Genomic DNA, 26,715 nt, shown 5'->3' with positions numbered 1-26,715 from the left:
CTTATCCAAAGCCAGATAAATACAGACAATGGCCATGATTTAATTAATATTGGCTCATGTCGACTGCATATTTTGCATAATGCATTTAAGGCAGGTGCACATGTTACAGAATGGAGAAATCACTTCACTTCTGCGCAGTCTATACTATCTTTGTAAACATTCATCTGCCAGGAGAGATTACCAGAAATTGGCTGGTAATACAATCGTGCCACTAAAATTTGTAGACCATAGATGGTTAGAAAACCTACCCATTTCCCAATGAGCATTGTAGGTGTGGGATTCAGTTGAACTTTATGTCAAGAAGGTTCAGTCAAAACAGTTACCTAAACCTACCAACAGATCATTTGATGTATTAAGTCAAGCAGTGAAGGACAAGCTAATCAGAGCAAAGCTAGAGTTTTTTTGTTTCAGTGCAACTGTATTGCAGCCTTTCCTGGCTAACTACCAAACAGATAAGCCCATGATGCCTTTTATGGTGGATGACTTGACTACAGTCGTCAAATGCTTAATGCGCACAGTTGTCAAGTCTGAAGTTTTGGACCAGGCAACCACACCAGAACAGTTGCTATGGGTAGATTTAGAGAAGACCAGTCTTTTGACATACAAGGAGGTGGACATCGGTTTACTAGCTGAAGAAAAGTTGAGAAGTGCAACCATGAGTGAAAAGGAAGTTTAGGAATTCAGAATGGAATGTATGGCATTTATGATTGAAGTGTTGAAAAAGATTACTGTGAAATACCCTATCACTTATTCTTTGGTCAGATAATATGGTATCTTTGTGTCCAAGGGAAATGGCCAGACATACAAAATCTCAGCAGGGACAAATTTAAGAAAGTTATGAAGTTGTTTATTGCAACAAAAAGAATCATTGTGCTTGATGGTGAAGTCATCCTGCAACAATATAATGACTTTCTTGACGGTATAATAGTTATTGGTACTGATAAGTTTACAGGCTTTGATCCATACAAGGACAGACTGGACAAATTTTTTGTGGATCACATGTCAGATGGTAGGTATGGGAAGCTGCTGGAGATTGCTATGCTCCTGTTGACCCTCTCCCATGGACAAGCAACAGTAGAGTGTGGCTTTTCTATGAACAAGGAAGTAGAGTATGAAACTTTGAAGGGGCAAAGTGTGGTTGCACAGAGGATCATATGTGATTATGTAAGAAATGTGGGAGGTGTACTGTATGTTCCAGTCACCAATCAGCTTCTTGTAAGTGCAGCTTCAGCAAGACAGAAGTATAAGACTTATTTAGAGAAGGAGATGGAAAAGAAGCAGTCTGAATCTGGGCAGAGGAAAAGAAAGCATGTTCTTGATGACATTGAAGATTTGAAAAGAAGAAAAAAGCAGGCCAGATTAGATTATGAAATACTTGTGAAGAAAGGAGATGTCTTAAAAAGCAGAAAAGACACTAAAGTGGCAACTTTTCGCACAGGCCAAATCTAATAGAAAAGGAGCTGAGGAGAAACTTGGAATTCATGAAGGTCTTTGCCATAAGCTGGATGCTAAGATCAAGGAGTTGAAGAGAAATTAAGTACAGAAGAAGAACTTGTTAATAAACCTTTTGTTAGTTTGACTTTTTGTTTATTATACCTATGTTAGTGAACTTTATTGAGAGAGGAAAATGCAGTTACATGAGCCAGAAGTCAGCCTCAATGTTAATCCAAATGTAGATATCAATAGTGAGTTCAGATATAAGACTTCCTGAAAATCAAAATAAAGTCCTTGAAAAGGCCTTGAATTTTGTCATATTTTACCTGTATGAACCCTGTACTCACAACTTGGTTTTTGTCCATATAGGTAATACACATATGTTCCATATGGGGTTATTCTACAATATACAGCTGCATAATAACTAAACAGCATGCAGTTACATTAAGAAAATTTTCTTAACTTTGACAAACCAGCAACTGTTGCTAGGAAAAATCTCTTCAGGACAGAATTTGAACTAAAATTTTAAAATGTTAATTTACGATGACTTGACTAGGAAAAAATAATGAAATACTTCAGAATTATTAGATAATAATTGTTCACATTTCACTTCTGCACAGTTTCACTCCTTTTGAAAAAAGTTATTTTCCTCTTCTGGCCATTGGGCCAGGTGTGCACATGGTAAGCTCCTACATCTGGCATGTGCCCTCTGTCATGTGACATCTATCAGCAAATCCAGTTTTCACATTTTTTAAATCAAGTTGATCACTTTGAAGTAAACTTGGCAGAGAGCATCCTGGACTGAAGGCCATTCAGTTTGTTATAAATTATGCTAATCCATTTTAAATCTTTTGAATAACTTCTCATGAACTGAGAAGACGAGATATGACCCAAAGCATCCTGGCATGAAGACAGTGATTCGGATCCATCATCAGGCATGGCTGCTGTTTTCTAAAATAGAAAAACCTTTAAGTCACTTGTTTCCTTATACCAGTGATCAGAATCTGACCATATTTGAAGGACAAATGTAAAGTCCTTTCAGATTTTTACCAAAATTTGACCAAATGTTACCAAGTTTGACAGAAAGCATCTTATTATGAAGGCTTTACAGTCCACCATTGTTACTAAAAACAAAAGTCAAGAACATCTAATTGTCACAGCCTGTATATCAAGCATTATAATCAATAATTCTTACATTACTTGGCTGGCTTTTGTTGGTCTGATGTGTGTGTGTTTTTAGTGATATCAGCAGTCCTCAAAACATTTTGCTTGAGAAGAAGCCTTACTTCATTAAAAAAAATCCTTTTTTAGTTATTTTTCCATTATTCATGTACTTAATGAGGGATCACATTGATGAAATTCAGGTTAATGTGTAAAGAAAAACTCACTGCTTCTAACGGCCTTTATACTTTCTGGAGGGAAAGCAATTACAGTAGCTTTATGCAGTTCCTATGCATGTCTTTTTGGCAAGGTCCTGGTTTTTGAAAGAAGGCAACTTGTTTTCCAATGATTATCACAATATAACAGCTGATTTAATGGCTATCCAGAATCATAATTAGTAGTCATGCAAAAATATCAATCATATATGGTTTTCTGGGTGCATAACATTTGCTGGAGCACTCAAGAAAGTCTCTGAACCCATGAGAGAGATGTTTTGTTTGGATCTGATAAATATCTTTTAAATGATACTGATTATTTTATGACATTGAACTCGCGTGCAATTCATTCACATTGAACTCGCGTGAATAAAGGAACTACTTTCTATTGTAAACAAACAATGGATGCAGATGCCGGCACTTTTGATTTATTTTGTTTGTCTGTGGATGAATTAAACCAACTGAATGAACTAAAGCTGATGTTTCGTGGACTGCCACATACCAGCTGCTTTGGCACTTTCCGTGTTAACTTTTTTTGGTACAATGTTTCAGATTTAGGCTAGCTACTACAGTATAGATGCCAGACAGGGTCCTTGCAATTAATATGCAAGTGACAAGGCATAAACTGTCTTGTTTAGCTGGTAATATGAATGGCAACAAATATACTTGCAGATTTACATCCTGAATTTCCTCAAAATGAACTTTCTTAGTTCTTCAAATCCGAATTACATGAACCATGTCATGGGTTCTCAAGCTTGATTACACATTTCGAAATTGTACTGTAATTTTGACTATATTCCAAGTGCAATTACATCTCCTTACTGCACTCAAAATGAAATAAACATATTCCATGGCATCTTTTTGATAATTGCAATTGAAATTCTTCATATTTTTTCCCACATTATGATTTCAAACATTCAGTGGCAGAACAGAAACACGCTTGCAGATGTCAACATACTGCTCTGTCACCACTGAAATCTAATGTACTTCATGTAGAATTGGTACATAAATCCAGTCTATAATCATGAAATTTCATAGAAACGACAAAACTACCAAACTCTATTCATTCCAGATCAAATGGAAAAGTTGTTGCAATGCACATTCATTCACAATATGACTCCAAATTTCAATTTTAAGTAGACCAAAATGCCATTTTCTTTTGAAAGTTATGTCTAGCATGCAACTAAATTCAAATTTATCTGGGTGGAGTTATGTGCACATTAATGCTGTTGTTGTTGTGTAAAGATGAATCTGTGCTTGTGTATTTAGTTTGGAATACGGCATACATTCAGTTACTTTATATAGTGTACAGTGTAGTGTATTTTTGTTTACATAATTAAGCCTTAGGTAGAATAAGAAAATGAGCATATAATAAAAAGGTTACTGCATTTGTATGGGAAAATATGAACTCGTTTTGTCAGATGGATATACTGCAAGGTCGTGCATTATTTCCATCCGAAAAACTCGTTCATATTTTCACATACAGATGCAGTAACCTATAATTATAGTAAAGAATTTTTCAATTGCGAGAGGATAATAACTGATATATCCATTATTTGTGCTTGTTGACCTCTCATGCTCAGGTTCTTCGGTTGACATCTTCCACTAAACATTTGCATAAAGTAAACTTTGTTCGATCCATGGCATTTTAATGCAGTATGAGGTGGCCAGTTATCAAGACTGGCCTCCCTTGACAGGAGCCATATAATAAGGGGACTAATTTTTCAAGCTAACTTTGGAAGAAGGTTGATATAGTGATGACTTTAGCATAAATGTTCATGCATGGTCAGCATTTCTTAGATTAAGCTCAATGTTCACTTTATACTTTATAACCTAATAAAATGGATGCCTGATAAAAATGGATTTCTTGTATTGTGTGAAATGCCTGTTTAATCATTATTCTAAGGCTTTTCTGATTAATCAGTTTGTTCAAGGATTGGTCACATTCAGGAAAATGACCAGTCAATTAATAATTATTTCTGTGATTAATCTAGGTTGATAAAACTGGTGACCAATCATTAAATTTTACTTGATTTCCAACACTAATAATTTATATATGTTTTTCTATTCTTTAGTGGCAATTTGAACTAGATGTGTTCCAGAAGCAGGCTATTCTTCATTTGGAAAATCATGACAGTGTGTTTGTCGCTGCCCATACATCAGCCGGCAAGACCGTAGTGGCAGAATATGCAATTGCATTATCCCTTAAACGTATGACCAGGTATGCAGGACTTGTCCCCATTTGCCCATGTAGTCCTTTAGTAGAATAAAAATAGAGAGGCTTATCATTGCCATGAGATATTCTTGTCTCATATTTGCCCTTTGGCCTTTTGACTGGCTAATCTGCAAGCTCTATGTAAAATATCGCAAACTGATAAAAACTGTTTATTTAACATTCCAGTAGACACTGCCCATCTTTTAACCAGTATCTCATTGATTTAAAATATGATATCATCTGGAGTGCTAAGCTTATCCTTGATTTATTACATAATAGCTTATGGAGTGCTAACCATATCCTTGATTTATACATAATAGCATATAGAGTGGTAAGCTTGTCATTGATTTATTTTATAATAGCATATAGAGTGCTAACCATATCCTTGATTTATACATAATAGCATATAGAGTGCTAACCATATCCTTGATTTATTACACAATAGCATATGGAGTGGTAAGCTTGTCATTGATTTATTACATAATAGCATATAGAGTGCTAACCATATCCTTGATTTATACATAATAGCATATAGAGTGCTAACCTTATCCTTGATTTATACATAATAGCATATAGAGTGCTAACCTTGTCCTTGATTTATACATAATAGCATATGGAGTGGTAAGCTTGTCATTGATTTATTTCATAATAGCATATAGAGTGCTAATCTTATCCTTGATTTATATATAATAGCATATGGAGTGGTAAGCTTTTCATTGATTTATTACATAATTGTATCTGGAGGGCAAAGGTTTTCATTGATTTATTACATAATAGCTTCTGGAGAGCAAAGCTTTTCTTTGATATATTACGTAATAGCATATGGAGTGTTAAGTTGATTCTTAATTTATTACATAATGGCATATGGAGTGTTAAGTTTGTCTTTGATTTATTACACAATATCATTTAGAGAGCAAAGTTTTTCTTTCATTTATTACTTAACAGAATCAAGAATGCTAAACTGGAGTTCTTAGCTTACCATTGCTTTCTTATATAATATCATATTGGATGCAGGGCCATAGAGAGTGATCACGGGCCCTGGGGTAAGGAACACGAGTCCTCTCCTATTTCTTGTTCAAGCAAAAATTTTCTTTTATAAAATTAAAACATGTTGTTTGGCATGGGCCACTTTACTATGCACTCCCCCAACCAGTTGGCCCTGCTTGAATGTTAAGTTTATCCTTGGTTTATTACATAATAGCATCTGAGTTTTATACTTATCATTGTTTAATTACATTATATACCAGCATATTGAGTGCTAAATTTGTTGATTTATTACATAAAAGTATATGGAGTGCTAAACTTATTGATTTATTACATAATAACATTTGGAGTACTAAGCTTATCAAATTTCTCAGGTGGTTAGTGGATGTATGAACAGTTACCTTCTACAGTTTTACTATATAACATGAACAAATTCAAACCGTTACCAAACCTATGTAACAACCTTTTAGATTGATTACAGTTCTGTTATGTGATGCATAAAACTTAAATTTATTAGTTCATAACACCAGAAAGCAACTACTTAATGTATTCTTTCACCCTTCTTGTGTACTTGGAGAGTATTTGTAAACAGTGGTTAAAATATAGTATTGTTATTATGTAATAAATCAATGATAAGCTTTGCTGTCCAAATGCTGTTATTTGCAAATGAATATTTTCCATTACCCTTTAGTGAAGTTATGTAGAAAGAAATGTAATTTTTGTTTGCAGAGAATATATAACATCGTGTAAATTTTTTTACATGACAGGACTATTTACACCTCTCCAATCAAAGCACTATCAAATCAGAAGTATCGAGATTTCAAGAAAACATTTGAGGACGTGGGTCTAATAACTGGAGATGTACAGATAAATCAGATGGCTGCATGTCTAATCATGACAACAGAGATCTTGAGGTGAGACCAGCCTACATTCTGATAATCTGGAGATGCCTAAAATGTCAAAATCTGTTATGACAATATCCATCATTAACTGTCAGACATGTTACCATCTGCACTTGCTTATGAGTCGAGCCCATCTGCATGATGCACAAACCCAGATCTGCCATCATGTAATGCACTGACAGTTCTGGGTCTATGCCATTTGTTAATAGCAATCAGTAAAACAAACAACAGAGATCCTGATCTGCCAATGCATTCTGCAACAGCAGATCATTGTCTTGTTTGCAGATGGACTTGACTGATAAATGAGTATATACAGTAAACCTTTGTGACAGGATGGAATTTAGTTTGACAGTGTCACAGATGTTTGTATCTTTTTCTCATGAAGAATATTGTCTAAAATGTGTCAAAAGTGGGGGAGGAGTTGACAGTCTTTTCTTCAAGGTTTTGGAACAACAAATGGTGGATTTTGTGTTAGAAATATCTGTTTAACAGGCTGTTGCTGACACTTTGGTGTTAAAAATGTCTGTTATAGAGGCATTGCTGTCATTTTGGCATCAGAAATATCCGAAATCTGTTATACATTCCTGACACTTTGACATTAAAATTATATTTTTAACCCTTTACCTCATAGAGCAAAGTTACCCAGTGCAGTGCACTATAAATAGAACACCTGTTACCTATTCGACTCCATACACATAGGCTTGCCTGTTAATTGTTAAGCAATGTAGTGTATGTTACGTTTAACAGCAATTTTAACCATTTTACATTTTTGGTACACATCTATTATGTGTGGAAAAATTTAAGAGTAAACTCCGATGGTTATAGCTGTGTAATTATTTTTAACGGAAGAATTTTTATGTGCTTTAAAATCTTGAGAGAACTCGTTCACTGTCAAGTCAGTGAAGCCGTGTGACCAACCGTAGCTGCCATTTCTCATACTCTGAATTTGACAATCTATAAAAACTTATTGCTGCCCATATCAATATCAGAGCATTTACCTAAGTTATTGAAGCTTTCATAGTTGTGATTCTAATTGTGAAAACTTCGTAGCAAAACAGGTTACTCAACTTGAGCTGATTTTTTTAAAACTATAAAAGCACGTGTCATCATTGATTTCGGCTCATGCAAGCCAGTGACCATCACACAGGACATGAAGCTGCTATTCATACATTAGGAGACAAAAATGAGGGCTAACTTAACTCAGGAATAAGAGTTAGTAACTCCCTTTACCTCATATCTATTCACCTAAGGTAGTATGAATGGGGTTTTATATTTGAATAAAAAGTCAGTTTTTTAAGTGAAATTTTCTCTTTTGATACCGGTTAACCAATCCCACAAACCCTCCACAGTAGTAGTAATTGATGGATAATTGGATTTGTTACCATTCTCTCTATACAAGGTGAGTCCACTCTAGTTTGAATTTCATCTTTATAAGCAGATGGTGATTTTAGCAAATTTTAAGGCATATTTAATGCTTTAATCATGCCTTTATGGCTGGATTTGCAAGGCAGTGGATATTCTCCTAACATTGTGATCAGATAAGTATTATCAAAGACACGTTTTCCTTCAAAACTTGGTTTTTCACATGTATAACTTTGATCGATTATCGTTTAATTTTAGGTCCATGCTGTACAATGGTTCTGATGTTATACGTGATCTTGAATGGGTCATCTTCGATGAAGTTCACTACATTAATGACTCTGAGGTAAAACGTTTTTTTCATTTTGCACAGAATGTATTAGTTTTATCTACCTAAATATAAACACCTTGATTTCATGGCCACCTGAAAGCAATCAGTATTCGTAATTCTAAATTGTTATCTGTCATTCTCGGGGGAAACTTGAAGAGTCTGTTTTTGAAGTGTTTGGGAAACTCTAAAGGGAAGTTACTCTGACAATGCGGTAAAGTGAAAGCATATAGAGATGGATTATCCAAAGACAGCTGTTTGCAATGTCTGGAGAATTCCCCCCCCCCAACTATCATTTTTGCATATATTTTTATCTTTTCAAGTACATGTGATACCAACAAAAATTAAGGTTATATACCTGTATACTATGTTAGTTTTCATTTAATATCTTTACCTTTAATCTGTACACTGTACTAAACGATGGATGATTCTCACAGCCTGCTTTACTTGATTATCATCAATCATCATTCAGCAGACACCGCATATATTTTAAAGATCAAATATAAAGTCAACTTAAATATATATATATATATATATATATATATATATATATATATATATATATATATATATAAAAATGACAATGATCTTGAACTTCTTTCAGTATCAGAAATTAGCTGCAACTTAATTTAAGCAAGCAAAATACACAGCAATGGTGGATGGTTCAGATTTGTCTAAACTTCTATATAATTTATTAAACACACATCTAATGATATTCAGTTGTGTCAGTACCAGGCACTAACTGCAACTGTAAATCAGCTTGAACTTTAATCTGTCCAAAACAATTATAGTTTTTCTTTAAAGCAAAAAGCTTCCTCCCCTTGGAATTTCTCCAGTGCTCCAAAGCATCACTATAGTCAAACTGTTCAGTATTACAACCTTCTAGTTTAATCATCAGTTGGTCATCAGCCTCTCAGAAGACAGTCAGTTTTTCATATTATTTTGAGACTAAACCCATGTTCACAGTTTGCCATGTGAATCGGTGCAGTAAGACCCAGTGCTGCTAGTGTTAGAAAGTTTGGAAACTGGTTTTTGTGGTGTTTGTTAATCAAACCCCAAAGAGCACTCATGTTGTCTGTTGGATAGCCAGCATTCACAACAAAGGGTTTCACCAGTGGCCATTCTTTTCTGGTGGCTGTTGCATCAATTATGGATTCACTTGCCACCTCAGGCTGCTCAGGGGTAGGTATTTTACTTAGCCATGTGCTTGATCAAGACTTCAAGTTTTTCATCATCCCATGTTTGCAAATCTTTCTAAGAACAGAACGATATAGGTCTCATACCCAGCACACCCAATGCATGTATGACATTACTGTCACTCACTGTAAATGTGTCATCAGGTTTCTCCAGGATGGCATGTATAAATTTCTTTTTAATAGTCATTGTTTTGCTTTCCCTGTATTAGTATGGTATGGTTGCCTTTGAAATCATATTTGCCTTTAGTAACACAAAAGATCATTTTGCACCAGACCCATTTCTCCAGATTTAAGTTTGATCAAGACCTTTTTACAATGTTCAACACAAACCATGCTCACATCAAGGTGAGACTCCAGAAATACAAGACACAATTCAGACACTGTTGACAGGACATCCATAAGCAGGCAAGTTGTTGCAATAAAGTCATACAGAATCAGTTTTTTGCCATACTCTTTTGACTTAGTATCATTGTCAGTAAAGAATGTGATGAGAGTGTCCAATTCTTGTGCACTGTCTAAACAGCAAGAAAAACAGACAGTCAGTACACTTCATGAACTTCCTTGATTTTCAGAGTTGGTTCATCAAATAAAGTCTGGCTTGTCTGATATTCTTGTAGTACAGTTGGACAAGGCTTTGAAAAGGTAGAATATTCCTGTCAGAACATTCAAATATGAAAGGGACCTCATCTGCTGAGATGTAATAAGTGCAAACCTATGAGCTTTACATTGGTAGTTTAACAGCATGGGATTGTCTCTGAACACAAACCCAGACAGCACAGGTGTTTATCAGTAACCAAACTGATGCACTATTTGAATTCAAAGTTGTTTGCTCTGATTGCTAATTCATTCACTGCCAAATGTGTATGCACCCGATGACCCACCTACAGGAATTTTAATGCACCATGTATTGTATTTACATGTCTGGGGTGCAGAGGCATGCCTTCAGCAGAACACTGCTAACGTATCAACCACATCATCTTTTTATTGATGAGACCTTCAGTGAATGTAAATTCCAGCATTTATCATTATAATTCTGAAGAGTTATGGCCCTTGACTGCCAATCCTCCTGAGTTTGGTATCTGCAACATAACTTTACTAAGGATTGTAAAATTTGGTAGCTTTATTATACCCTGAATGAGTTAGATTGCCTACATTTATGTATTTATTTGGACATAGACTTTGGATGTCATTCTCATAATTTTTCTTCTCCGTTTAAGACCTTCTTAGCAAATTGTAGTTAGCAGGGCCCTTTGATGTGCATCCAGCTAATTTTCCTTTCTGCATATTGCCATGTATTATACAACAATTCAGTATTTGTTGTTGAAATTTCAGCTCAATGAAACTCGCATGAGAGATTTGGTATTGCAATATAAATTTTTATATATTTCATAGTTACACTTAAGTATCTCTTGCTCCATGCTTAGGTAAACCTAGCATTCCATATGTGATTATGTGATGAGATTAGTCAGCAGATCAGATACAGCATGCCTGATATGGCAGTAAGGTGGAGTTTTATCGTTTATTAATTGATATTAAACTGCTTTATGCATTTCCAGAGATGTTTAGTATGGGAGGAGGGTTTGATTTTGCTAATTGATATTTGTACCAGGATTTGACCTGAATGGATGCTTGGATTAAATGACAACACAACACAGTGTGATGAAAGATGTAAGTTTATGAAATGAATTAATAAAAATATGTATATTCTCTACAAATACAGTGTGATTCTTTCAAGCTCTAAGCACACAACTCATTCAGTTACTTTACACAAACATTCACAAATGGGAAAACAAAAATGTGATTCATGTATTCTTATGTAATGAAGGTAAGATTGATATAATTTCATGTAACGAAAGTTAGATTCATATAATCTCGTGTAATGAAAGTGAGATTCATATAATCTCATGTAATGAAAGCAAGATTCGTAAACAATTGAAACAAACGTAATCAACATGATATTTGTACCAAATATATGACTCGTGACTCATAGTCATTTGTACAGTCTGTTTGATTCATAACCACGTATGACTCATATAAATACTTGTATAAACTTGCAAATGATACATTTTGATCTGCTTCATATGTCCATTGTTAAATCACACAGTTCTCCTGAATTCTTGGGTTGGCCCATACTTGTAATGGCCACACCCTCCCTTCATGGATGTACCATGTGCCCAAGTCAACAGATCAGCACTTCCATCCTTGTATGGTCTTGATGGTCGTACCTACTTCTATCCCCATACAGACATATAGCCAGCCAGACCGACAGCCTGATATACCTGCACACACATACAGACAGCTAAAATAAAACCAAACTGGTCATAATGACAGGCATGGAATTAAAATCTATAAACACTAGCTACTAAATTAAACTCTTAATAGCAACTTGTAACAGTTCAAAAGTTCATGATGTTTCAAATCCACATAGTGGTAAAGGCAACATTTCACGCACGACATTAAAACTTTATATGATTCACATATCAAATAAAATAAAAATATAACACTTACCTCTGTGGCTGCTGAACAAAATGGAGAATGTACACTCCTTGACAAGATCCCAAAACATCAATGTGTCAGTTAGAAAAGAAACTTGCTTTAAATCTACAGGAGAATGAGTATTAGTAAGGGTAAAATAACCATGCATACCATGCTTTTTGTGTCTCTCGTTGCAAGCAATCTATGACAAGATACATGCTAGTACAGTCAGTTAACTAAAATAACAAAATTATCCACCCTAGATAATGTTGTACGCATGGACAACAAAAAATGATCAAATCGTTCTAAGCCAAAACCAAGTTATTTCTTGCCTTATTCTGTGACAATATTAAGTAAATTGCTTTATGCATTTCCAGAGAGGAGTAAAAATAAATTGCTTTATGTATTTCCAGAGAGGAGTAGTGTGGGGAGGAGGTTTTGATTTTGCTAATTGATGTTAAGTAAATTGCTTTATGCATTTCCAGAGAGGAGTAGTATGGGAGGAAGTTTTGATTTACTAATTGTTATTAAGTAAATTGCTTTATGCATTTCCAGAGAGGAGTTGGATGGGAGGAGGTTTTGATTTGCTAATTGATGTTAAGTAAATTGCTTTATGCATTTCCAGAGAGGAGTAGTATGGGAGGAGGGTTTGAATTTGCTAATTGATATTAAGTAAATTGCTTTTTTTTTGTTTCCAGAGAGGAGTTGTATGGGAAGAGGTTTTGATCATGTTGCCTGAACTTGTGAACATCATTCTTCTGAGTGCCACTGTTCCAAATCCATTGGAATTTGCTTCTTGGATAGGGTAGGTTGGAATTACATTGTACATGTAAATGTAGTGATTCTCCATGGTTCTGAGTTTTATTCCCACCTCCAGTGTGTGCAAGTAGTATAAATGTTGTGGTTTTCACCAGGTTTTTCACCAATTGAGCTATTTCCTGCTATGGTTTCCCAGTAGTTTATATGGAAAATTAGGGAAAAAATATGGGCTTCATGTTTATGGCTAGTCTTTACCAGCAAAAGATGCAGCATGTGAGGGTACAGTATATTTATTTGGCATTCAATTCTTTATCATTGAAGCATTTGATAAAGCTTTATTGTACAAAAGTATAGTATCTGCTTGATTATAAGTGAGGTCATTATGTGTGAAAGCCATTTGATATTGTGACAGATAATTGACAAAATGCAAAATGGTTTTCCAAAAAGCATCATAGGATTTATTATCTCTTGGAATAAATAATGAGATGGTCCTAAAAAATTAACATATGCGTAAGGAATTTTAGACCTGTATAACTTTATTTCATGGTAGAAGGGGTACGGTGGGGTCATCAGTTGGCAGATGATAAGATACACTAGAAATAGACACATGCAAAGTTTTGTGATATTTTCTGAAATGTTACTATTAATATTATGTCAGATTTTAATGTTAGGTTCAGAAACTATAGACATTTATATAGAAGACTTTTGCAAACTTCTGATTGACATCTGCCAGGGTAAACAGTTCTGTGTACCCCAAAGACCACAGTTATGTGTACCCCAAAGACCACAGTTATGTGTACCTCAAAGACCACAGTTATGTGTACCCCAAAGACCACAGTTATGTGTACCCCAAAGACCACAGTTATGTGTACCTCAAAGACCACAGTTATGTGTACCCCAAAGACCACAGTTATGTGTACCCCAAAGACCACAGTTATGTGTACCTCAAAGACCACAGTTATGTGTACCCCAAAGACCACAGTTATGTGTACCCCAAAGACCACAGTTATGTGTACCTCAAAGACCACAGTTATGTGTACCCCAAAGACCACAGTTATGTGTACCTCAAAGACCACAGTTCTGTGTACCCCAAAGACCACAGTTATGTGTACCCCAAAGACCACAGTTATGTGTATCTCAGAGACCACCCATCTTGAATGTTTGAGTCATTTCATGTACTGTGAATTCATTTATTTTGATGGTTGTCAGTTTTTGTGGTTTTCAAGACACAATCTATATTTTCTAATCTTTCTAGATGTTAAAATTTGTAAAACTAAATTTTAGTGAGCACAGATTTTTTTGTATATTTTAGAAGAAACTAGCTTAACTCACTTGGCACCCGATCCCATCTATATGTGTGATCTGGTTTCTGCATTCAGTAGCTGATCCCGCCTGTAGTCATGGTTTGTTTACACCATTCAGTGTCCAATCCCGTCTCCAGTTGTGGTGAATGTGTGTTAGATACAACATCTCTGATTGGTTACAAATGTTTTTTTTCCAAGAATCAGACCAATATTAAACCAATCAGAAATGATTTTACTTTCGTTTGTGCAAATCTGAAATGTTCAGAAGCCAAGGTTACTAATTGAGAGCAGTTTTACTACATGTGTTCTGTTCATGAAAAATCATAAATGATGGCGGACATAAGAGTGATTTTTGATGACAATGAGAGCAAAAATGAGGAGTTTCTAGGGTTTGATCTAGAAAATATTGAGCAAGCAGAGGAAAGATGTGCGGCAGTTGGATATTTTGTAAGATTTAGATTAAGACATAGAAGTTTCTGAGATTGAATCATCAGAAGAAGAGGATGCTTATAGCGATGATGATAGAGTTCTTGTGGATCTGGCAGATTGGAGCAATCATCTTTGGCCTGTCCAAATCGATGATTTTAGTGGACCAAATCCAGAACCTACAACAAACATGGACAAGGTAAAAAGAGATATTGATTTTTTTCATTTATTTCCAGAGGAACTGTACTCGGACATTGCAAACAAAACCAATGCATATGCCCAAAAATGCATATCGGTATCACCAAACAAAACGTGGTATCCAACAACACCAGGATGAGATAAACCCTCTGATTGGGGCTCATGTTGTTATGGGAGTCCTTCCAGCACCAGCCCAAGATATATATTGGTGTGAGGACAAACTTTTCCATCTTTCCTGCATTGAACTGAAGTTTAGTAATGCAAGATTTGAAAATCTACATAAATATTTTCATGTGACTGACTCCAGCAACAACCCACCTCGAAGAACACCTGGTCACGACAAACTGGCCCACATTCGACCAATATTGGAGTGTATTCGCACTGGAGAATATGACCCACATCGTAATGTGTCCATTGACGAAGCAGTGATTTAAATTTCAGGACGACTGGGCTTTACGCAGTATGTTTCTTTAAAACTGATTAAGTGAGGCATCAAAGTATGGGTTTGAGCGGATCCTCATAATGGATATGTTGGGGACTTTCAGGTTTATACTGGAAGGACTGACAACAATCCAGAATTGAATCTTGGACAGAGGGTTGTTCTTGATTTAATGGAACATTTGTTTCATCTTGGATGCCATGTCTACACCGAGAGCTTTTTTTTACATCTCCAGACCTATTTCTTCAGCTTCAACAAAAAGGTATGTATGGCTGCGGAACAGTTCATTGAAATCAAAAGGGTCTTCCATCTGGATTACACAAAGTAAAGCTGAAGGAGCAAGGCCAAAGCATAATTAAACAGAAAGGAGACATGAGAGTTACAGTTTGGCATGACAAGAAGAATATCACTATACTGTGTACCAACTATAATGGTTATCCATCAAGGATATTACATTTCCACTCCCAGTGAAATTACATGTACATGATTGGATTAGACCATGCGGATCAAATGTGAGCAACTTACAGCACTGGTAGAAAGTCCTTGAAATGGTGGAAGTATCTGCTTTTTTTTTTTCCTTTTCAACATTTCAATAGTAAATTCATATTTGCTGATGAAAGAATTGCGGAACCATAATATCATCACCAAAAACAACAGGGAAAGAGCTAGAACCCAGTTGGAGTTTAGAAAGAATCTTTCTCATCAACTACTTGGAGGATTTGTAGGTAAAAGGAAAAGAGAAGTTCAACCCCTGCTTCAGTAAGGTCAACATTGGCCAGTGGTCATGCTAAAGAAACAACCTGCAAAATGTGTTCACTGAACAAAGTTGGATCTGAACCAACAACTGGACAGATAGGGAGAAAAAGGATAAATAGGAAGAAAAAAAATATATCACTCTGTAGACAAATTCATTTGGAATAATTGGTGAAAATTTTGTGGATTTTTATTGGATATAAGAAGAGAAATTAAGGTAAGAGTGAATGCATGTGCATGATATTATAGAATTTTCCAAACAGGTAAAAACTCTGTGGCACAAGCAGCTAGACACAGCTTAGTGCTGCTGGGGCATAGCAGCAGTGATACTGATAACAGTGCTGAGGCTGAATGAGTTAAAAAAACATATGCAAAATTATGAATTGAATAAGATTGCCAGTCAAATTACTCACTAACATCTTATGTTGCGAGTGTGGTGAAGTCGTATTTATGCAGATTCACAGATGTTAAATATTAGGGTTAAACCGTATGCAATATTTACTTCATAATTCATAATGAGATATTGAAATACATTAGTACGAGAAAAATTATATTGCAGATGTAGTAATACCACTTTTATTGCCACATCAGTGTTCTCACTTTGAAACTATTTTCTTTTCCCATTTAGGAATTATATCTGCCCTTATGTATATTATTAAAATCTATATATTTCCATATTTCTCTCTCTCTCTCTTTAAAGATGTTATTCTCTGAAATCTGTCAGATGCGACCACACTGCGATGTTTCTACAGGAAACCTACCCCAACAATGTTTGCTGTATCATTCTGAGCTGGAAATATGTTAAAGAAAATAAAAATCTCTTTTCATTTTTGAAGAGTCATCAGTTTGACAAAATAGATAATTTAAGCATCACCTTGTATAAGATAAAGGTTGTTCTCCTAAAATTATTATAAATTTTAAAACTTCTTTTTATCAGTTTAGTAATGCTGCCATTTATCATGTTAGTATGGAATGTATAAAATAATCCATGCAGATTGATGATTTTTGCTCTAGAAAGTATGTAAGAAAAAGAAAATTAATGTTTTTTAGTAGATATAAGGAAATATTTTACTTGTGGGAATATTTTATATTGTCTAAGGACAATATAATGTTCCCCACTTTGCTCAAGAAATATTCCCTTGTATCTACTAAAAAAAACATACACATCCTTATCTAGACAGCTTCCTTGAACACTGTTTTAGAAAGTAGGGCTTTGGCTTATCATTAAATAAATGTTATCTGAAAAAAAGTCTCTATAATTTAATATATGTAGAGATGGGATCATCCTGTGACAATTGCATGTTATTTAATTGTGTTATAATTGGGTTTTCCAGGAGAACAAAACGCAAGAAGATCTATGTGATTAGTACACCAAAAAGGCCAGTACCACTGGAACATTACCTTTTTACTGGCAGTGGTGGAAAAACAAGCAATGAACTCTTCAAGATTGTGGATGAGAAGGGGAATTTCTTGACACAAGGGTGAGAGTACTCTAGATTCTCATTAAAATACAATTTGTAATGGCTACTTGTAATACAGAAACATTTACAACAAAAGCAAGTATTTATGTAGAGAAAGCTTGATGTGTTTACTAGTCACTTTCAGTACAGCTGCCATGAAATAGATTTGTGCATTTTCATCATTTAATAAAAAGAAGATAATTTTTGTTATTTATTTGTTATTCAGCTTGTATTTCAAGAATGATTAGGCCATGCATCTACATGCAAGATTAAATACTGTACATTTCATGAGAGCAGAAAGACTGATATGTTGGTGTTTTGTGATTGCAATCAGACTTTTAGTCATTATCTTACTTTGTAGTGATACCAAAATACAATAGCCCTCTGTCCAAGGCCTGTCTGAATCTTACCAAGTATTCTTGTCCCACGAGATATACTTGCCCATGGGTAATGATGATTGGTAGAGAGGACATCGAAACTCTTACATCGGGCGAGTTTTATATCAAAAGCTACTTGTCATTAGCCATTGTATGAAATGTTTTATCTGGATCACTGTGTATATAAAAAATATAGCCATCAGAATGAACATAGCTATTAGAACTGTCATAATTTTACCTCGGATGACTCTGAATTTTAACAATTGCATGTGATATTGTTATGCATAAACTATATGAAAATTTGAGCTCCAGCCACCAAGAATTTTGACTTTTGACCCTCCATGAAATGGAAAGATCTCATGCTATTCAGATGTGTGTGTGTGTGTATGTGTTTTGTGTGTGTGAGTTGAAAATTGCAATTTCAGTACCCGCAACCTTGACCTTGAATACTTCTGCATTTCACTGTGCTCTGTTAAAGATCCAAAACCATGGAAGAAAAAGGTGCTATAATTTTCAGTTAGTTTCATATAATGTAATTAAATTTAATTTTTCACTTCAATTCAAATTGTGTTTATTCTATTCAATTTAGGAAGGTGTTATCTCTATTTTTAGAACCCCACATTGTAATAGAAGATCTCACGTAAACACCTTTTTTGTCTTCCATCTGTTTGTCCATTCACCCTTGTAACCAATTAGGCTCTGCAGCCCTTACACAAAAGTGAATTGCCCATTACATGTAGATTTGCCATTGCTTTATCTTTTCAAATTTAATTTTGATGGAGTCATTGCCTATTCCGTCAGTGTTATATCTACATCTTTGTAGCCAGCATAGCTCAATAATCATTTGTTTAATCATATTTATTGTCTAAACTTTTAACATACAAAGCAAAAGGATTTAAAATAAGCTTTCAACTTACAAGTTTCGGATACAGTTTGGTGTGTACATTCTCTTATTGACATAGATTTGCCTTTTATAATTTTGTCTTGCCATCTCCATTTTGGATTCGGTTATATTACGTTGCAATTTCATGCACACATTTTTCATTGACCAAGATATGCCTCTTAAGATTTGTTCATTGTCAGCTCCATTTTTGTTAGAGTTATGGCCCTTGAAAATTAACTTGATAGCTTTATATGGGATATTGCTTGTAACTGGCACATCATTAGAACCATTGAAACATATTCTGATGCACTTTGGTATAAACATTGTTGCATATACCTAGATTTGGCAGTAATGGGTTTTGTTTTGTCAACTCCATTTTGGTTAGAGTTATGGCCCTTGACAGCTATATTTTAACAGCATTTTGTTGCCTGTAACCCAGCACAGCTCAAGAACCATTTAACATATTCTGATGCAATTTAGTGTAAATATTGTCTTATAGACTTATATGTGCCCTTTATGGGTTTTGGATAGAGTTATGCCCCAAGTTGAATTGATTTTTATCTTCAGATTGAAACTTGGAATGTGTCTTGTAGTTAGCATAGTTCAAGAACCAATGAACATTTTCTGATGGAATTTGTTAAGAATCTTGTCTCTCAGATAAAGATGTACTGTTTGTGGGTTTTGTATTCTCTATACCATTTTTGACAGTTATAGCCCCTGTCAGTCAACTTCATATCTTTACTTTGACTGTTACTAATCAGTATAGCTCAAGAACCATTCAACCTATTCTGATACAAAATTGTTGTGAACATTGTATGATAGATCTTGATGTAGCCCCCTTGTATGAGTTCTCTCTTGTCTACTCCATTTTGGAGTGAGTTATTGCCCTTGTCAGTCAACTTCAGAGCTTCACATGGACTGTTGCTTGTATTGATGAAACCATGAAGACGTTGGATTTCTACACCATCTTTTAATGGTCATGACTCCTGAATGCCCATCTGTTCCAAACTTTGGTTTCTCAAACAATTTTCAGTTTAAGACCCTAGAGTTAACTGTAGTTAGCAGGGCCCATTGTGATACACCCATAGCTAATAGCTGTAGTTTACTAATGGAGATGGGCAGAAGCCTCCATGTCCTCACCACCTCTGCCTTTTTTTCAATTTTTTTTTATGGTTACCCTTAATACTGTGTAAAGGCAATAGTTTTAAATGATGTAATTACTTGTAATCTTAAAAACAACTCATGGTGTCTTGCCCAAAGACACCTCATGGTGTCTTGCCTAAAGACACCTCATGGTAGTCAGTCTGGATTGATCCAGTGGTGCGAGTTTCAACCCACACACTTCAGTCACAAGTCCAATGCATTTAGCAAATGATCCACTGTGGCTTCAGTTGCCAGATGAAAGCATTTTGAATAAATAATCTCTTTGAATGGCAGTCAGTTAACTTTGGAAATTTTCACAGCTTTTGTTATGACCCTGATAATCATTAGCCCAATGATGTTACTTACAACTCCAGTGGCCTAGTGGTTAGAGCATCCGTGTTGGATGCCGGAGGCTGCAGATTCGAACCCTGGCTGAGTGGTGCCCAAGACTTTTAAAAATGGTACTAACAGCTGCCTTGATAGGTGCTCAGCATTAAGAGGTCACTGTTAGTATTGTTTGGTCTGGTGTCAGGATAATGTGATTGGGTGGGACTTGATGCTAAATGTCTGTGGCATGATGCCCCAATGCTAGACATCACTGTAAGCTGTCACAATGCAAACATCGTAGTGATATGACTGAAAAATTGTTACAGCTCTGTTAAAATTCAAATCACACATGCACACCAATGATATTACCATGTGTTTCATTCATCATCAACAGCAACACAGTACCACCTCCACCACCACCATTATAAATTTTTGTTGATATTTATGATTCTTTCCTACAATAGTGAAAATTGTTTTACATGAAATGTTTATTTTATCAGGTACAGCAAGGCACTTGAAGCAAAACAAGAAAAGGGCAGCAAGAGTGTGACCAAAGGACAAAAGGGAGGCAACTTTAGTCAGGTTTGTACCATTAGTCAGTAAATATCTTCCAGCTTCCTTTGAATGGGACACATTTGCGACACGTTGTTCCCTATGTGAACAGTAAGGTTATGCCATTTATTAGCCTGCGAAGATGAAGTGCAGGAGAACTTCTGCTATACACATGCAGATCCAATTGCCTTTACAGTAATGAAAATTCACTTGTAGGTTACTGTTACGTAGTTTTCATGCTTCAGTGATCATGTACTTTTTTGTGTTTAGGTTAGTTTTTGCAGGGATACCTCTGATTTTACAGAGTAATTTACCAGCATAAGAGGTCACTGTGACTTATTTTCACGGTCCAGTGATCATGAACAGGTTTTGCATTTCGATCATTTTCTGGTAAATTTATAGTTGAGGACAAGTCTTTTGACCTTGTTGTTGATTTCTTGTGGATTTATCAATAGATTTAGCAACGTTTGCTTTGCTTTCATTGCCTGGGTTATAAATAGTTATGCTTATTTTGTTTTAAGGAAGTGAAAGTTGTATATTCATGCCTTTTTATCACTGGAGAAATTTTGAAGAGTACAATATGCTGGTGACTTGAAATCATATGTTTTAGCAGCCCAGAAATAATAAAATATATATTTTGAAGAAAGAAAAGTCAATTTTAAGTAATCACGTTACTTTCCAGGTTGTTATTGTTTTATTCATTATATTTAGGGGATATTTTCAGTTCATGTGTGAATACAGGATGTAATTCATTCTGTATTACAAACAAATGAGGTATTAGTGAAAGTGACATTTTTTTTGGTACCATAAGATGAGATTATCCAGGAAAAAAAGTATTCTTTTTATGATAGATCAGAATTGCTCCTCAATCAAAATTTAGAAGGTTAAAGCACCTTTTAAACATCCCCCAGCCCCTTTTCACCTTGGATTTCTCATATTGATCATAAATAATATCACTGATTAAATACAAGAATAGTAGCATGGAATGAAGTATTCTATTGCAAAAAATAAATTATATTTTGTTAGCTATTTAATCTTCTTCAACTATAAAACAATTGAGATAGAGCAATGCTCATACTGAGATTGCAGCTTTTGTTGATGAGGTGTGACAGGAGGTGTAACTTCATAAAGAAGCAAATGGTGGTGAGATACATGCCTTAGACAAAAAATAATTTCCATCTCTGGATGGTAAAGCAGTTTCCATTTATTGCTTTACATCACAAGATACTGTTTTTCTTGCTCAGTAATAATTCTCTAGTCACACAAAATGAAGCATAAAAGGCCAAGATGTGAAGTTTTGTATTTTCACTATATATAGACTGTAATGTTAGTCACGTTAAAAAATATATCGATGTAAAATGAGAAAGCTATTTCATCATTATTTACTGTATCTGACACAACGAGTATATTATTTTTGTATTTTTTCTTTCAGGAAAAGAATATTTGGTTATCCTTGGTAGACATGCTTAAAAAGAAGGAAAAGTTACCTGTAGTGGCATTTGTTTTCTCAAAAAAGAGAATCGATGAGTTAGTTGGGAATTTGAATACACTGGATCTAACAACAGCCACTGAGAAAAGTGAGATTCACATTTTCTTCCACAAATCCATCAGTCGGCTGAAGGGATCTGACAAGGAACTTCCACAAGTAAGAAAGTTTGTTATCACGACTCCCCTTAAACTTCTTGGTGGATTGCCATGAAACTTTCTTTATACACATATTCGTCCCATGGTGTTGTTGCTCATGAATGAAAATGGTGCTGCTCAGACATCCAATATGGCCAATACAGCAGCCATCTTGAAAATCTTGTTACCTGAACGGGTAGTTATGTCAGCATGGAATTTTCATTAAAAGACTTCTTATGTTGTCTATTTGGTTCTGACTAACCATGATGCCCATTATGGCTGCCACAGCCTGTTATTCTGAAAATAGTCTTCATTACTCCTATTCTTCTGCTTGAGAGAACAGAGAAATCAGTTTGACAAATCATGCGATTTTCAAAATATCATTCAGACTGTTGGTTTCAAAAGACAAACTTTAAACACTGAAGCCAAACAGACCCTGTTTTACGCGGATTGAGTTCTTTAGTAATCCAACCTTAATCAGTCAATCTCTTTAATCCTTTCAGTATTACTTATGATCACAGATAGTATAATCCATGTTGACAAACTTAAAATGCTGAAGCCAGCCAACCATGCTGAAAGAATCAATGGGGTGTTAATTATTTTATGCTGCTTGAAATTAGCAACTAAATCATCTTGCTGTGCTTAAGCCAGTTCACATTCATGTCATCACAGGCAATATTACTGTACATATATTATACTGGAGGAGAGGTGTGAAAGAAAAAAAAATTCAATTATAATTTTTCTTACATGGAAGAATTCAGTGAGTGCTGGGAGGGACACTAGAAATCCTTCATCTTGGAAGGAAAGCCCTCCTGTCTGGAAGGTTCACATTTATGCCTCTTGAATTAAAATTATTATCTACATGGGCTTTTTGACCAGAATTCATATGATCTCTTGTTGGTCTTAATTGAAAATGGGTTTCTTGGTCTTCCAATATGGCCACCATAGTGGCCATATTGGAAATCTAGTTATTGCTACTCCTTCTGAATAGATGGTCATTTAAATAGGGGGTTTTCACTGAAAGACTTGTTATCATGTTGAATTACTCATTAAGAAACAAATAATAAAAGGCTGTCACTGTGACAGCAGCCTTTTGAAAATCTTGTTATCGCTACATCACATGAACAGAAAGTCATATTGACATGAGATTTTCACTGAAGACTTTTAAACGAATGACTGAGTGTGCGATATGCTACCAAGTTCAGAGGTCGCTGGTCAATCCTATGTGAGCATGAGTACCGTTACTATGTGTTTCTTGTAGTGTGTTTGACCTTTGTTTTATATATCCCTCAGTGTCCTGCATATTGATTGATGACCTTGCCTTATACATCTACCACACTGTTCTGTATATTGAATGATGACCTTGCTTGATGCATCCATCAGTGTCCTGTATATTGATTGATGACCTTGCTTTATACATCCATCAGTGTCCTCTATATTGATTGATGACCTTGCTTTATACATCCATCAGAGTCCTCTATATTGATTGATGACCCTGCTTTATATATTTGTCACACTATCCTGTATATTGATTGACAACCTTGCTTTATGCAACTATCAGTGTCCTGATTATTCACAGATGACATTGCTTTATAGATTCATCAGTGTCCTCTATATTGATTGATGACCCTGCTTTATATATTTGTCACACTATCCTGTATATTGATTGACAACCTTGCTTTATGCAGCTATCAGTGTCCTGATTATTCACAGATTCATCGGTGTCTTATATATTGATTGATGACCCTGCTTTAACATTCATCACAGTATCCTGTATATTGATTGATGACCTTGCTTTATACATCCATCACACTGTTCTGTATATTGATTGATGACCTTGCTTTATACATCTACCACATTGTCCTGTATATTGATTGATGACCTTGCTTTATACATCTACCACAGTGTTCTGTATATTGATTGATGACCTTGCTTTATACATCCATCACAGTGTCCTGTATATTGATTGATGACCTTGCTTTGTACATCTACCACACTGTTCTGTATATTGATTGATTACCTTGTTTATACATCCATCACAGTGTCCTGTATATTGATTGATGACCTTGCATTATACATCACATCACATCACTGTTCTGTATATTGATTGATGACCTTGCTTTATACATCTACCACACTGTTCTGTATATTGATTGATTACCTTGTTTATACATCCATCACATTGTTCTGTATAATGATTGATGACCTTGCTTTATACATCCATCACAGTGTCCTGTATATTGATTGATGACCTTGCTTTATACATCCATCACAGTGTCCTGTATATTGATTGATTACCTTGTTTATAGATCCATCACAGTGTCCTGTATATTGATTGATGACCTTGCTTTATACATCTACCACACTGTTCTGTATATTGATTGATTACCTTGTTTATAGATCCATCACAGTGTCCTGTATATTGATTGATGACCTTGCTTTATACATCCATCACACTGTTCTGTATATTGATTGATGATCTTGCTTTATACATCCATCACAGTGTCCTGTATATTGATTGATGACCTTGCTTTATATATCTACCTTTTAATGGATCAATTCCTGGATTTACAAGACATCATTTTGATTACCAGGTGACTCAGATGGAGGACATTTTGAAACGAGGACTGGGTGCACACCACAGTGGCATCCTCCCCATTCTCAAGGAGGTTGTGGAGCTTCTCTTTCAGAGGGGACTTGTTAAGGTAAATTCTCCTTCAGAGAGGACTTGTTACAGTAAATTCTGTTTCTAATATAGTCAGTTCTAATTTAGTTAACACATTTTATCACAAGTCATTTTGACATGGTAGGAGCATATTATATTTAAATCTCTATTTTGTTGCTTTGTAACCTGCAGTAGTGTCAAGTCTGTTTAAAACTTTATCAGTTCCTAATACACTGGAATGGGTTAAACAAATACCAACTGTTTCTTTGTTTGAGTTTATTCTAGTTACAACAATACAGTTCAGCAATTATGTGATTAATTCAAACGTGGTGTTGTATCAAATTCAGTATTTTTGTCTTCTGAAATGTACATTGGTTTTCGTCTATCATATATTAACTTGTAGATGATGTAACAAACTGTTGTGAAAGTATTGTCACTTTTACATACATAAAAGAAAGAACATTATATTTTTATATCATTAGCTCACCTGGGCGTAATGCTAAATAAGCCTGTGGTATGATTCTGTCTGTGATGTATCATTTAACATTTGATATTTTCAGTCCTCTCAGAATCAACTGTACCATATCAGGCCAAACCTGGCATGAAGGGCTTTTGAATTTGTATAAGTGATGCTAATCCATAATCAAATATGACCACCATTTATAAAATTAGAAAGATCTTCATATGACTTCATCTTAAAAACTGTTGACAGAATTTCACCAAATTAAACCATCCTTCCATATAGGTCTTTTATGTTTTTATAAATAATACTGATCTACAATCAAATATGGCCACAATTATGAAAATAGGAAAATCTTGGAACAGCATTTCTTAAGTATTCAACAGAATTTGACCAAATTTGATGGAAAACATCCAAGTTTGAAAGGCTTTAAAAGAAAAGATGTCAATCCAACTATAAAAATTGCCATGATTACCAAAATATAAAATTCATTAAATGACTTGTTCTTGAAACCACAGAACAGAATTTGACAGAAGACATCATGAGGGGATTTCAGTTTTGTAGAAATGATGCTAATCAGGCATCAGATATAGCCACCATTACTATTTATAGAAAAACTTATGAATTGCCTTTTTTTTTTAGAAACTACTGAGCAGAATTTGATCAAATTTGGTAGAAAGCATTCTGAAACGATGGGCTTTCATTTTTTTTTGCAAATGGTTTAAATTTCTCATTATGTGGCCAGTTTTTTTACAGCTTGAAAATCCTATAACAACTTGCTAATGTTTTCTCAAGAACTTCTCACAGACTATTGAACACAATTTGACCAAATTTTACACAAAGTGCCCTATCTTGAAGGCTTTTCAGATTTATGCTAATGATGCCAATCGGCCATCAAATATGGCCACCATTGCTAGAATAGAAACGTATTTAACAACTTTAAAAGAAATACCAGTTAAAATTTGACAAAGTTTGACAGCGTCATGTCATAAAGGCTTTCCAATATTCGACAGATGATGATGTTTTTCAAGACAAGTATGGGAGAATTGTAACAAGGGAGAGCTGTACTATGATCAA

The 26,715-nt window shown here is 35.0% G+C and overlaps 1 protein-coding gene across 4 annotated transcripts in view; it reads left to right on the top strand.

Annotated features, from left to right (window-relative positions):
- LOC149778538 (superkiller complex protein 2-like) overlaps window positions 1-26,715 on the top strand; it is a 120,577-nt gene that overhangs the window by 57,557 nt on the left and 36,305 nt on the right. For all 4 annotated transcript variants that reach the window (XR_016415521.1, XM_089939434.1, XM_089939436.1 and 1 more), the window contains 8 exons: window positions 4,886-5,031; window positions 6,777-6,923; window positions 8,532-8,616; window positions 12,968-13,074; window positions 17,483-17,629; window positions 20,839-20,920; window positions 22,323-22,535; window positions 25,108-25,218. Coding sequence is in view for 3 of the 4 variants with exons in the window: in XM_089939434.1 (XP_089795560.1) it covers window positions 4,886-5,031; window positions 6,777-6,923; window positions 8,532-8,616; window positions 12,968-13,074; window positions 17,483-17,629; window positions 20,839-20,920; window positions 22,323-22,535; window positions 25,108-25,218 (1,038 nt within the window). In the remaining variant the exon portion in view is untranslated. The remainder of the gene's footprint in view (window positions 1-4,885; window positions 5,032-6,776; window positions 6,924-8,531; window positions 8,617-12,967; window positions 13,075-17,482; window positions 17,630-20,838; window positions 20,921-22,322; window positions 22,536-25,107; window positions 25,219-26,715) is intronic.

This window comes from Sinohyriopsis cumingii, chromosome 17, assembly GCF_028554795.1.
Source record: "Sinohyriopsis cumingii isolate HCF-2022 chromosome 17, ASM2855479v2, whole genome shotgun sequence".
Lineage (NCBI taxonomy): Eukaryota > Metazoa > Mollusca > Bivalvia > Unionida > Unionidae > Sinohyriopsis > Sinohyriopsis cumingii.
The sequence above is the reverse complement of the archived record's forward strand: the minus strand, read 5'-3'. Positions and strand labels throughout refer to the sequence as shown.